We start from the raw sequence: 14527 nt of genomic DNA, 5'->3' as shown, positions 1-14527 counted from the left end.
TGGGCGTACAACATGTTTTATACATGCCATGCTTTACAATGAGCTGAACAGACGCCTTTATCAGCTCCGCTCCCTTTTTATCCGGTGGATTTTCTCAGAAGTTCATTGAAAGCTTCTTAATTTTGTGCCTCTGAGTGTATAAATATAAATTCAAGGGGTCTGACAGCAAACGCCAAAATGTTGTAAAGGAGAAGAAAAAAAAAGGAAATTCTTTGCTTTTTAAAGCCAAGCCGGACCTTTAAGTCTTAAAAGGACACTTACTTCTTTAAAGGGATTGTCTACCTAAATTAAAATTTTAGGCTTAATGTAGCCATAGGAGATAGAGAAAGCTGCGAGTATCTCCTTTTTGACCTTAGTTTAGTGGAAATTGTACCTTTACCTAAGAGAAATCTGAGGCTGACTGTTGCGAGGTTTACGCTGCCTGACAACCTTCCTAAACAGACAGTGGTTGTTACAATGTATCTTTAGCAACAAGACCCCGCTTTTAACTTAACTGGGCAACCAATAGAAAAGAGGAAAAGGAGCCGTCAGGTCTCACAGAGGGGCGGCTATTCTCTTAATTCTCAGGGCAGGGTCTGGGGCAGGAGGAAGTGACTGCACAGGGCGGTGATACCCGACATACAGGTGCTTCTCACTAAATTAGAATATCATCAAAAAGTTAATTTATTTCAGTTCTTCAATACAAAAAGTGAACCTCCTATATTATATAGAGTCATTACACACAGAGTGATCTATTTCAAGTGTTTATTTCTGTTAATGATTATGGCTTACAGCCAATGAAAACACAAATGTCATTATCTCAGTAAATTAGAATAATTAACAAAAACCACCTGCAAAGGCTTCCGATGCGTTTAAAAAGGTCCCTTAGTCTGTTTCAGTAGGCTCCACAATCATGGGGAAGACTGCTGACTTGACAGATGTCCAGAAGGAAGTCATTGACACACTCCACAAGGAGGGTAAGACACAAAAGGTCATTGCTGAAGAAGCTGGCTGTTCCCAGAGTGCTGTATCCAAGCATATTAATGGAAAGTTGAGTGGAAGGAAAAAGTATGGTAGGAAAAGGTTCACAAGCAACCGGGATAACCGCAGCCTGAAAGGATTGTTAAGAAAAGGCCATTCAAAAATTTGGGGGAGATTCACAAGGAGTGGACTGCTGCTGGAGTTATTGCTTCAAGAGCCGCCACACACAGACGTATCCAGGACATAGGCTACAAGTGTCACATTCCTGGTGTCAGGCCACTCATGACCAATAGACAACGCCAGAAGCATCTTACCTGGGCCAAGGAGAAAAAGACCTGGACTGTTCTCAGTGCTCCAAGGTGTTTTCAGATGAAAGTAAATTTTGCATTTCATTTGGAAATCAAGGTCCCAGAGTCTGGAGGAAGAGTGGAGAGGCCACAATCCAAGCTGCTGGAGGTCTAGTGTGAAGTCTCCACAATCAGTGATGGTTTGGGGGCCATGTCATCTGCTGGTGGAGGTCCACTGTGTTTTATCAAGACCAAAGTCAGCGCCGCCGTCTACCAGGACATTTTACAGCCCTTCATGCTTCCCTCTGCCGACAAGCTTTATGGAGATGGAAATGTCATTCTCCAGCAGGACTTGGCCCCTGTCCACACGGCCAAAAGTACCAATACCTGGTTTACACACAACAGTATCACTGTGCTTGATTGTCAGCAAACTCGCCTGACCTTAACCCCATAGAGCAGAGGTCCCCAACCGCCGGTCCGCGGACCAGGACCGGGCCGTTGGGGTTTTTCAGCCGGTCCGCGGGGAGAGGGGGCCCCTCCAGCCTCCAGCAGGGCCGCCATCAGGGCATGACTGCCCTGACTCCAGTATGGGGCCCGGCCGGTAGGAGCCCCCTCGGAGCCCCCCTCTTGTGCGTCTCTCTCCTCATGGGGCCCCCGGCCGCATGCTAAGCGCCGGGTCCGGGACATCTTAGCGCTGCGCTGCTGCGGCAGCACCTTCGTGATTCCCCTGACTTCCGGTCATGTGACGGCGCCGTCACATGGCCGGAAGTCAGGAGAACCTGGTGTCAGCGATTTGGACGAGCGCCAGGATTCTGCAGGGATCGCATGGGGGTAAGTATAACAAGTTTTATTTTTTTTTAAATACAATTAACTAGGAGTGGGGGGAATGGGAGATGCACATGGGGGGAGGGGAGAGATGAGAGATCCACATGGGGGGGAGGGGAGAGATGAGAGATGCACATGGGGGAGGGGAGAGATGAGAGATCCACATGGGGGGGAGGGGAGAGATGAGAGATGCACATGGGGGAGGGGAGAGATGAGAGATCCACATGGGGGGAGGGGAGAGATGAGAGATGCACATGGGGGGAGGGGAGAGATGAGAGATGCACATGGGAGGGAGGGGAGAGATGAGAGATGCACGGGGGGGTGAGAGATGCACGGGGGGGTGAGAGATGCACGGGGGGGATGAGAGATGCACGGGGGGGATGAGAGATGCACGGGGGGGATGAGAGATGCACGGGGGGTGGATGAGAGATGCACGGAGGGGGATGAGAGATGCACGGGGGGGATGAGAGATGCACGGGGGGATGAGAGATGCACGGGGGGTGGATGAGAGATGCACGGGGGGGTGAGAGATGCACGGGGGGGATGAGAGATGCACGGGGGGGATGAGAGATGCACGGGGGGTGGATGAGAGATGCACGGGGGGATGAGAGATGCACGGGGGGGATGAGAGATGCACGGAGGGGATGAGAGATGCACGGAGGGGATGAGAGATGCACGGGGGGTGGATGAGAGATGCACGGAGGGGGATGAGAGATGCACGGGGGGTGGATGAGAGATGCACGGAGGGGGATGAGAGATGCACGGGGGTGAGCTGCACATGGGGGGGTGAGAGATGCACATGGGGGGGTTATGTTTACATAACTTTGTTGCCTTATGAAGGGCGGGGGGGGCCCCCAAACATTTCTTGCACAGGGGCCCACTACAGTCTGTGTCCGCCCCTGGGATGAAGTAAATGCAGCTGAACAGCAGCTGTCAGGACAGCTGCCCTGTCCTGCTGCAGGGCGTGATGGGGCCTCAGTGATGTGGCTCCTGGCACAGCACATTATGTGGGGCTCCTGGCATAGCTCCTGGCGGGGACCTGGTCTACACTATATGATAAGTATGCACTAAACTCCAAATCCCTCCATTACCCCGCCCCCATATGACCAAAGCCCCGCCCACCCCACCCCCTCCTTGCTGGGCCATGGAAAAATGATCTTGCTTCAAGCCGGTCCCTGGTGCAAAAAAGGTTGGGGACCACTGCCATAGAGGATCTATTATAGAGAATCTATGGGGTATTGTCAAGAGGAAGATGAGAGACCCCAGACCCAACAATGCAGACGAGCTGAAGGCGGCTATCAAAGCCACCTGGGCTTCCATAACCCCTCAGCAGGGCCACAGGCTGATCCCTCCATGCCACAGGCTGATCCCTCCATGCCACAGGCTGATCCCTCCATGCCACAGGCTGATCCCTCCATGCCACATTGCCGCATTGATGCATAAGGAGCCGACCAAGTATTGAGGCATTTACTAAACAGACATTTCAGGAGGGCATTTTGGATTTTAAAAACATTTCTCAAGCTGTTGTTATAAAGTATTCTAATTTACTGAGATAATGACTTTAGTGTTTTCATTGGCTGTAAGCCATAATCATCAACATTAACAGAAATAAACACGTGAAATAGATCACTCTGTGTGTAATGACTCTATATAATAGATCCCTCTCTGCGTAATGACTCTATATAATAGATCCCTCTGTGTGTAATGACTCTATATAATAGATCCCTCTGCGTGTAATGACTCTATATAATAGATCCCTCTGCGTGTAATGACTCTATATAATAGATCCCTGTGCGCGTAATGACTCTATATAATAGATCCCTGTGTGTAATGACTCTATATAATAGATCCCTCTGTGTGTAATGACTCTATAAAATAGATCCCTCTGTGTGTAATGACTCTATAAAATAGATCCCTCTGTGTGTAATGACTCTATAAAATAGATCCCTCTGTGTGTAATGACTCTATATAATAAATCCCTCTGTGTGTAATGACTCTATATAATAGATTCCTCTGTGTGTAATGACTCTATATAATAGATTCCTCTGTGTGTAATGACTCTATATAATAGATCCCTGTGTGTAATGACTCTATATAATAGATCGCTCTGTGTAATGACTCTATATAATAGATCGCTCTGTGTAATGACTCTATATAATAGATCGCTCTGCGTGTAATGACTCTATATAATAGATCCCTCTGCGTGTAATGACTCTATATAATAGATCCCTCTGCGTGTAATGACTCTATATAATAGACCCCTCTGCGTGTAATGACTCTATATAATAGATCCCTCTGCGTGTAATGACTCTATATAATAGATCCCTCTGCGTGTAATGACTCTATATAATAGATCCCTCTGCGTGTAATGACTCTATATAATAGATCCCTCTGCGTGTAATGACTCTATATAATAGATCCCTGTGTGTAATGACTCTATATAATAGATCCCTCTGTGTGTAATGACTCTATATAATAGATTCCTCTGTGTGTAATGACTCTATATAATAGATCCCTCTGCGTGTAATGACTCTATATAATAGATCCCTCTGCGTGTAATGACTCTATATAATAGATCCCTCTGCGTGTAATGACTCTATATAATAGATCCCTCTGCGTGTAATGACTCTATATAATAGATCCCTCTGCGTGTAATGACTCTATATAACAGATCCCTCTGCGTGTAATGACTCTATATAACAGATCGCTCTGTGTGTAATGACTCTATATAATAGATCCCTCTGTGTGTAATGACTCTATATAATAGATCCCTCTGCGTGTAATGACTCTATATAATAGATCCCTCTGCGTGTAATGACTCTATATAATAGATCCCTCTGCGTGTAATGACTCTATATAATATATGAGTTTCACTTTTTGTATTGAAGAACTGAAATAAATTAACTTTTTGATGATATTCTAATTTAGTGAGAAGCACCTGTATCTTCAAAATATTCATATCGGATAAAAATGAAAGAAGCCAAAAAACAAAACGAGTTTACGTCATAAGAAAATCAGCCTCAGTGCCCCGATAACAACGACTTCCACAGTGCCCCCATAATAACAGTGATATCCACAGTGCCCCCATAATAACAGTGACATCCACAGTGCCCCCATAATAACAGTGACATCCACAGTGCCCCCATAACAGTGACATCCACAGTGCCCCCATAATAACAGTGATATCCACAGTGCTCCCATAATAACAGTGATATCCATAGTGCCCCCATAATAACAGTGACATCCACAGTGCTCCCATAATAACAGTGACATCCACAGTGCCCCCATAATAACAGTGACATCCACAGTGCCCCCATAATAACAGTGACATCCACAGTGCTACCATAATAACAGTGACATCCACAGTGCCCCCATAATAACAGTGATATCCACAGTGCTCCCATAATAACAGTGACATCCACAGTGCTCCCATAATAACAGCGACATCCACAGTGCCCCCATAATAACAGTGACATCCACAGTGCTCCCATAATAACAGTGACATCCACAGTGCTCCCATAATAACAGTGACATCCACAGTGCTCCCATAATAACAGTGACATCCACAGTGCCCCCATAATAACAGTGACATCCACAGTGCTCCCATAATAACAGTGACATCCACAGTGCACCCATAATAACAGTGATATCCACAGTGCCCCCATAATAACAGTGACATCCACAGTGCTCCCATAATAACAGTGACATCCACAGTGCCCCCATAATAACAGTGACATCCACAGTGCCCCCATAATAACAGTGACATCCACAGTGCTCCCATAATAACAGTGACATCCACAGTGCTCCCATAATAACAGCGATATCCACAGTGCTCCCATAATAACAGCGATATCCACAGTGCTCCCATAATAACAGTGACATCCACAGTGCACCCATAATAACAGTGACATCCACAGTGCCCCATAATAACAGTGACATCCACAGTGCTCCCATAATAACAGCGACATCCACAGTGCTCCCATAATAACAGCGACATCCACAGTGCCCCCATAATAACAGCGACATCCACAGTGCCCCCATAATAACAGTGATATCCACAGTGCTCCCATAATAACAGTGATATCCACAGTGCACCCATAATAACAGTGATATCCACAGTGCTCCCATAATAACAGTGATATCCACAGTGCTCCCATAATAACAGTGATATCCACAGTGCTCCCATAATAACAGCGACATCCACAGTGCTCCCATAATAACAGCGACATCCACAGTGCTCCCATAATAACAGTGATATCCACAGTGCCCCCATAATAACAGTGACATCCACAGTGCTCCCATAATAACAGTGACATCCACAGTGCACCCATAATAACAGTGATATCCACAGTGCACCCATAATAACAGTGACATCCACAGTGCTCCCATAATAACAGTGATATCCACAGTGCCCCCATAATAACAGTGACATCCACAGTGCCCCCATAATAACAGTGACATCCACAGTGCCCCCATAATAACAGTGATATCCACAGTGCCCCCATAATAACAGTGACATCCACAGTGCTCCCATAATAACAGCGACATCCACAGTGCTCCCATAATAACAGCGACATCCACAGTGCCCCCATAATAACAGTGATATCCACAGTGCTCCCATAATAACAGTGATATCCACAGTGCCCCCATAATAACAGTGATATCCACAGTGCTCCCATAATAACAGTGACATCCACAGTGCCCCCATAATAACAGTGATATCCACAGTGCTCCCATAATAACAGTGACATCCACAGTGCCCCCATAATAACAGTGATATCCACAGTGCTCCCATAATAACAGTGATATCCACAGTGCTCCCATAATAACAGTGATATCCACAGTGCCCCCATAATAACAGTGATATCCACAGTGCTCCCATAATAACAGTGACATCCACAGGGCCCCCATAATAACAGTGATGGCCCAGTGCTTCCCATGAGAGCCTCCGTCCTTTTCATAGCAGTGATGGGCACAAGGCTTCCATAACGTAGCAGGTCGCAGTGCCCCCATAATAACTGTCATAGAGATCCCTGCAGCAGCTCCAGCGCCCCCAGACTGTGAAAGCAGCAGCGCCCCCATAACAGAGCCAGCCTGGGCCTCTTCTGGCAGCGCAGTCTGAGCCTCGTTATTACGTCACTGCCGGACATTATATGCCTGATAATGCAGTGATACAGACTCCGCTCTTCCAGCTTTATATTTAATTTCTGCAGCTTTCTGATATACTCTGCGCCTCGCTACGTTTAGAATCTCTGCTTGGTGTCAGCGCATTGAAACATCCTCGCTCACATTCAGAGGCTAAATAGCCTGAATAGATATATTACCTCTCACAGCTGAGGGGTCGTTACATTCAGATCCAGTCCAGATAATCCACTAAGAGCTCAACAACTCAGCAGCACGGGTTTGTCTCCTGTCCTGTTTGTAAGGGCTCATACCCATAAAATCAGTCCGACGTCGTTCCTGAAAAGTCGGACGAGCGTCATGCAAGTGGAACGCAATTTTTATCAAAAAGCATCAGTGTGACATGCATATGCAATCCGTATGAACCGTGTTTTTAACATGAACTTTTAAGTGGAGTAATTCTCGGTCATTTATAGATAGTCCTCATAATTTTTAATAACCAGTTGAGGTAAAGCCGACAGTTGGGGTATGATGTTTATAGCGTGGGAAAGGGGGTAATAAACACGGATCTTCCCAGGCTATTAATATCAGCTCAAAGCTTTCTACGTAGCCTTTACTGGTTTTAATAAAGTTGGACCCCACAAAAAAAAAGTATGTTGGTTACCCCCTATTTTTAATAAACCACCAAAGGCTAGGCAGGCAGCTGCTGGCTGATATTAATAGGCTAGGAAGGGGCCATGGATATTGGCTCTCTCAGACTAAGAACATCAGCCCTCATCTCTCCCAGAAATGGCGTCAAATTCTGGCGCTTAGCCTCCGCTCTTCCCACTTGTCCTGGTGCGGTGAAAAGTGTGGTAATAATTGTGGAGCTGTTTTATTGCCGCTGACATCAAGCCCAGGGGTACAAGTGTCTATAAGACACCCCTATTACTAACCCCATAGTCAAATTTAATGAAACACACAGAGTAAAGTCCTTTATTTCTAATAAACACTATATCTATGACCCCTTCCTAGCCTATTAGTATCAGCCTGCAGCTGTCTGCCTAGCCTTTGCTGGTTATTAAAAATAGGGGCCCCACCCCCAAGTCATTTTTTTTGTGGGGTCCACCCTTATTAATAACCAATAAAAGCTACATACACAGCTGTGAGCTGATATTAATAGCCTGGGAAGATCCATGTTTATTACCCCCTTTCCAGACTATAAACATCAGCCCCCAGCTGTCGGCTTTCCCTCAGCTGGTTAAGTATAATTAATACCGTGGCTGTGGTGGAGGACTTCATGTCCCCTGTGGGTGATCGTTCCTCTGGCACGGGAACATATTGACGGGCTTGTGGTTAGTGAAGACGGTTATTAGCGATGGTTATTCCCAGCAGGATTCAGTCCACTGACAGAAGACACTTTATTTTACAGATCTACAGTGAGGACGCCATCTTGCTACTAGGCAGCGATCTACCTACAGGCTCTAAGACAAATGTGCCGACAAGCTAATCTGCCGTGCGTGCCGCCGACTCCTGGTGATCACAGTTTTTTGCCCTTTTCCCTGCTCCGCCAAGTCCTTGTGTAGCTCAGGTGATACTCTGCACCGTGGACTCTTCGTCTTGTTCGCAGATAACGTGCACACCAGCCGCACGCAATGACCGGGATGTATTTCGGGGTCCAGCAGACTTGGGTGGGGGTTCTTGCTCTCTGCTGTCTGCCGGTGACCTCACTGGGGAGTGGTGGTACCTGTGGCTGGAATGAGTGGTGTGTCCGGTGGACCTGCTGCTCGTATAACTGGGGGACCCCGATGTGTCAGAGGCCGTCCTTGATTCTGTGGGCGAATCTTCTTCCACCTCTGTAGACTCCTGGTGAACAGAAAACAGAGCCAGCCATCACAGTATGCAGCAATACGGCTTCTGGGGGTACCTACAGACTGCATGTATGGGGGTAGTTACAGGTGGCACGTATGGGTGGTCTCTAAAAGTGGCGCGTGTGGGGGTATCTACAGATGGCACATGTGGGGGATCTCTACAGGCGGCACGTATGGAGGGGTCTCTACAGGTGGCATGTATGGCGGCATTTACAGGCCGCACGTGTGGGGGTATCTACAGGCGGTACGTGCACATGTGGGGGTATCTACAAGCAGCACGTATGGGGAGTATCTACAGGTGGCACGTATGGATGTACAGTATCTACAGCTAACAATAATGGAAATATCTACAGCTGGCACTTATGGAGATATATATGACCAGGGATATATGTGGCTCACACAGCTGGCAGACTGTTATGGGGAAAATGATTCAGTGGCATGGAAACGTTTGGGTACCCCTGGTTTCCTTTGTATTTTAGGCAAAAATATATATATACAGTACAGACCAAAAGTTTGGACACACCTTCTCATTTAAAGATTTTTCTGCATTTTCATGACTATGAAAATTGTACATTCACACTGAAGGCATCAAGACTATGAATTACCACATGTGGAATTATATACTTAACAAAAAAGTGTGAAACAACTGAAAATATGTCTTATATTCTAGGTTCTTCACAGTAGCCACCTTTTGCTTTGATGACTGCTTTGCACACTCTTGGCATTCTCTTGATGAGCTTCAAGAGGTAGTCACCGGAAATGGTCTTCCAACAATCTTGAAGGAGTTTCCAGAGATGCTTAGCACTTGTTGGCCCTTTTGCCTTCACTCTCCGGTCCAGCTCACCCCAAACCATCTCGATTGGGTTCAGGTCTGGTGACTGTGGAGGCCAGGTCATCTCGCATAGCACCCCATCACTCTCCTTCTTGGTCAAATAGCCCTTACACAGCCTGGAGGTGGGTTTGGGGTCATTGTCCTGTTGAAAAATAAATGATGGTCCAACTAAACGCAAACCGGATGGAATAGCATGCCGCTGCAAGATGCTGTGGTAGCCATGCTGGTTCAGTATGCCTTCAATTTTGAATAAATCCCCAACAGTGTCACCAGCAAAGCCCCCCCACACCATCACACCTCCTCCTCCATGCTTCACGGTGGGAACCAGGCATGTAGAGTCCATCCGTTCACCTTTTCTGCGCATCACAAAGACACGGTGGTTGGAACCAAAGATCTCAAATTTGGACTCATCAGACCAAAGCACAGATTTCCACTGGTCTAATGTCCATTCCTTGTGTTCTTTAGCCCAAACAAGTCTCTTCTGCTTGCTGCCTGTCCTTAGCAGTGGTTTCCTAGCAGCTATTTTACCATGAAGGCCTGCTGCACAAAGTCTCCTCTTAACAGTTGTTGTAGAGATGTGTCTGCTGCTAGAACTCTGTGTGGCATTGACCTGGTCTCTAATCTGAGCTGCTGTTAACCTGCGATTTCTGAGGCTGGTGACTCGGATAAACTTATCCTCAGAAGCAGAGGTGACTCTTGGTCTTCCTTTCCTGGGGCGGTCCTCATGTGAGCCAGTTTCTTTGTAGTGCTTGATGGTTTTTGCAACTGCACTTGGGGACACATTCAAAGTTTGCCCAATTTTTCAGACTGACTGACCTTCATTTCTTAAAGTAACGATGGCCACTCGTTTTTCTTTACTTAGCTGCTTTTTTCTTGCCATAATACAAATTCTAACAGTCTATTCAGTAGGACTATCAGCTGTGTATCCACCTGACTTCTGCACAACACAACTGATGGTCCCAACCCCATTTATAAGGCAAGAAATCCCACTTATTAAACCTGCCAGGGCACACCTGTGAAGTGAAAACCATTTCCGGTGACTACCTCTAGAAGCTCATCAAGAGAATGCCAAGAGTGTGCAAAGCAGTCATCAAAGCAAAAGGTGGCTACTTTGAAGAACCTAGAATATCAGACATATTTTCAGTTGTTTCACACTTTTTTGTTAAGTATATAATTCCACATGTGTTAATTCATAGTTTTGATGCCTTCAGTGTGAATGTACAATTTTCAAAGTCATGAAAATACAGAAAAATCTTTAAATGAGAAGGTGTGTCCAAACTTTGGGTCTGTAGTGTATATATATTATATATATATATATATATATATATATATATATATATATATATATATATATATATATATAGTCATTTTTACATTTCAAAAATTACAAAAAGGAAAATTGGCCGATGCAAAAATTTGGCCACTCTTGGAGATGTGTGTGCTCAGATAACTTTGACCAATGTTTCAGACCTTAATTAGCCTGTTAGGGTTATGTCTTGTTCACCATCATCATTAGGAAAGGCCGGTGATGCAAATTTCTAGCTTTATAAAAACCCAGCCTCCTCTAACCTTGTGCCAAAAATCAGCAGCCATGGGTTCTTCTAAGCAGCTTCCGAGCACTCTGAACAGGGTGGAGGCCACAAAGCAGGAGAAGCTATAAGAAGATAGAAAAGCGTGCCCTTTCTGCAGTTCGAAATGTAATTAAGAAATGGCAGCTACCAGGAACAGTGGAGGTCAAGATAAGGTCTGGAAGACCAAGCAAAATGTCAGTGAGAGCTGCTCGTAGGATTGCTAGAGAGGCAAATCACAACCCCTGTTTGACTGCAAAAGACCTTTAGAAAGATTTTGCAGACTCTGGAGTTGTGGTACATTGTTCTACTGTTCAGAGACATCTGCACAAATATGGCCTTCATGGAAGAGTCATCAGAAGAAAACCTCTCCTGCATCCTCACCATAAAATTCAGCATCAGAAGTATGTAAAAGAACATCGAAACAATTCCTGTGGACCGATGAGGTTCAAATAGAACTCTGTGGCCACAATGATCACAGGTACGTGTGGAGAAAAAAGGGCACAGAATTTCAAGAAAAGAACATCTCGCCAACCATTAAGCATGGGGGAGGATCAATCATGCTTTGGGGTTGTGTTGCAGCCAAGGGCACGGGGAACATTCCAAGGTTAGAGGGAAGAATGGATTCAATGACATTTCAACAAATTCTTGCTGCAACATAACACCATCTGTAAAAAAAAAAAGCTGAAGGTGATAAGAGAAAGGTTCTACAAATGGATAATGATCCTAAACACAGGTCAAAATCTACAATACACGACCTCAAAAGGCGCAAGCTGAAGGTTTTACAATGGCCCTCACAGTCCCTTGATCTGAACATCATTGAAAATCTGTGGCTAGACCTCAAAATAGCAGAGGATGCAAGACGCTCTGTATTTGGAAAACAAAGCTCCGGCTTTGAGAAAGATATATTAAAAGGTTTATCAGCAGTGAATTTTGAACTTATTGTAAAAAGATCAAGGTGCACAGTTACATACACAGGAACTTTGTGTTCATTCATTGAGGATGTGCTAAGAGGCACTCCTAAAGAGACAGTTACAGTCCCGCTCATCGTTCTTGGCACCCATGATGTGTAAGTACATAATGTGGAATATCTCCTGAAACATCAAGTAAACAGTTTTTTGTATAGAGACTCGGGTTAAATACAAAAGAGCAAATGATAAATAATAATTTTAAACAAAAAACAATGGGATGGAAAAATAGAAAAATCTAACGCTTGCTGTGTCACTGGAATTGGCACCCTTTACATTAATTTAGTATGGAAACACATTTTGACTCGCCTGTGATAAATCACAAAAGAGATTCACCTGTGATTAATTGTTGGTGCCCATGTGGTAGGGCCCTGTTCCTTTGTCACAATGGTGAAGACAAAGGAACTGTCTGAGGAAATCAGAACTGCTATTATTAGCAAACACAAGACTTCCAAAGGATATAAGGCCATCTCCAAAGACCTTGGCATCCCAGTTTCAACAGTGCACGAGGTTATTGAGAAGTTTGTCAAGCATGGAACCATCAAGAACCTCCCTGGACGTGGGGGAAAGAGGAAAATTGGAAAGAGATGTCTTCTAAGGTTGGTGCGAATGATGTAAAAAACATCATGTCAAACAATCAAAGACCTGAAGGCCAACCTGGAACAGTCTGTGGTCATTGTTTCTACAAGTACCATACGCCGCACACTAAACCAAACAAAGCATTATGGGCGAAGGCCAAGAAAGAAACCATTGCTGAAGAAAAGACATAAAAAGGAATGACTGATTTTTGACAGAGTGCCTTGACAAACCACAATCCTTCTGGGAAAATCTTCTGTGGACAGATGAAACAAAAATAGAGTTTTTTGCAATGCAAAGCAACAGTTTGTTTACAGACGACGCAATGAAGCTTATAAGGAATAGAACACCTTACCAACAGTTAAGCATGGCGGAGGCTCCATAATGTTGTGGGGTTGCTTTGCTGCGACTGGTACTGGAGGCCCTGACCGTATCACATGAATCATGAAATCAGAGAATTATCAAGAGATTTTAGAGCTAAATATCTACCCAGTGTAAGAAAACTTGGTTTGAGTCGAAGATCATGGGTCCTCCAGCAAGACAATGACCGAAAGCACACATCCAAAAGTACACAGGAATGGTTGAAAAAAAAAATGGACTGTTTAAAAATGGCCAGCAATGAGTCCTGACCTCAATCCCATTGAAAATCTTTGGGGTGAGCTGAAATCTGCCATTGGGAAAAAGAAGCCTGCAAACATTCAAGAGCTTGAACAAACTGCAAAGGAAGATGGGAGAAAACTCCAGCTGAGAAGAGCAAGAAGCTTATAGATGGGTACAAGAAACGTGTGGAGGCCGTCAGCAATGCCCAAGGGTGGGCAACCAAGTATTAATTAGGGACCTTTATTGCTGCACATGCTGTTTATTCTGTTTTCTCTTTGAAATTGCAACATGGAAGTTAAAAAACAATGTTTTATTGTTGCATTACTTTGGAACACTAATTAAAAAATCCTGAGGATATAACTTTGGTGCATTTCCATTTATTTCTGAAGATATAGTACAGTCTATGAAAAAATGAAGGGGTGACAATAATTGTGGCCAGCACTGTATATTAGAATGAGCTCACTGACGGATTCTCAGTTAGCTCATTCTGCAGCACAGTGCATACATAGAAAGCAAACCGTGCAAATTTTTTAATGAAGCTAAATAACAAAAATTATTTTTAGTCTCAAATACATGCATTTAATGAAGAAAAAAAAACTTGTACCCCCAAAGGTGGGCAACCCATCTCGTTATTTCTCCCAACAAAACTTTTACCATAAACTTTCTACTGGTTACCAATAAAAAAAAAGAAAAATAGGACAAGACTGACATCCAGTGGCTGAGGATGGAATTACATGGCATAAGTAGCAGCCTTTTTGTGCAGCTCATTTTAAGCCTGGACAGAGGGGCAAATATGTAACTTAGCATCATCATCTGTTACCTTATCCTTCAAGATGTACAAAGTCACCGGATTTTTGTTCTCTCGTTCTATAGTCCGTGAATTAACTTCCACTGCAATGAGAACACAATGAAAATGACACATATGCAGGAATGAATGCAG

The 14527-nt window shown here is 44.7% G+C and overlaps 1 protein-coding gene across 2 annotated transcripts in view; it reads right to left on the bottom strand.

Moving 5' to 3' along the window:
• Nucleotides 1–8496: 8496 nt before the first annotated feature.
• Nucleotides 8497–14527, bottom strand: part of HEPACAM (hepatic and glial cell adhesion molecule) — an 86085-nt gene continuing 80054 nt past the window's right edge. Inside the window, exons 6-7 of one of the 2 annotated variants that reach the window (XM_073657365.1) lie at nucleotides 14408–14478; nucleotides 8497–9038 (exon numbers count right to left, since the gene is read on the bottom strand). In XM_073657365.1, the coding sequence (XP_073513466.1) occupies nucleotides 8760–9038; nucleotides 14408–14478 (350 nt within the window). In that variant the 3' untranslated portion in view covers nucleotides 8497–8759. The remainder of the gene's footprint in view (nucleotides 9039–14407; nucleotides 14479–14527) is intronic. The other variant, XM_073657364.1, reaches the window with a different exon arrangement.

Source organism: Phyllobates terribilis, unplaced genomic scaffold, assembly GCF_046119375.1.
Source record: "Phyllobates terribilis strain yellow unplaced genomic scaffold, ASM4611937v1 Scaffold_12__6_contigs__length_324123572, whole genome shotgun sequence".
Classification (NCBI taxonomy): Eukaryota; Metazoa; Chordata; class Amphibia; order Anura; family Dendrobatidae; genus Phyllobates; species Phyllobates terribilis.
Note: the sequence above shows the minus strand (reverse complement) of the source record. Positions and strands in the feature narration are given on the sequence as shown.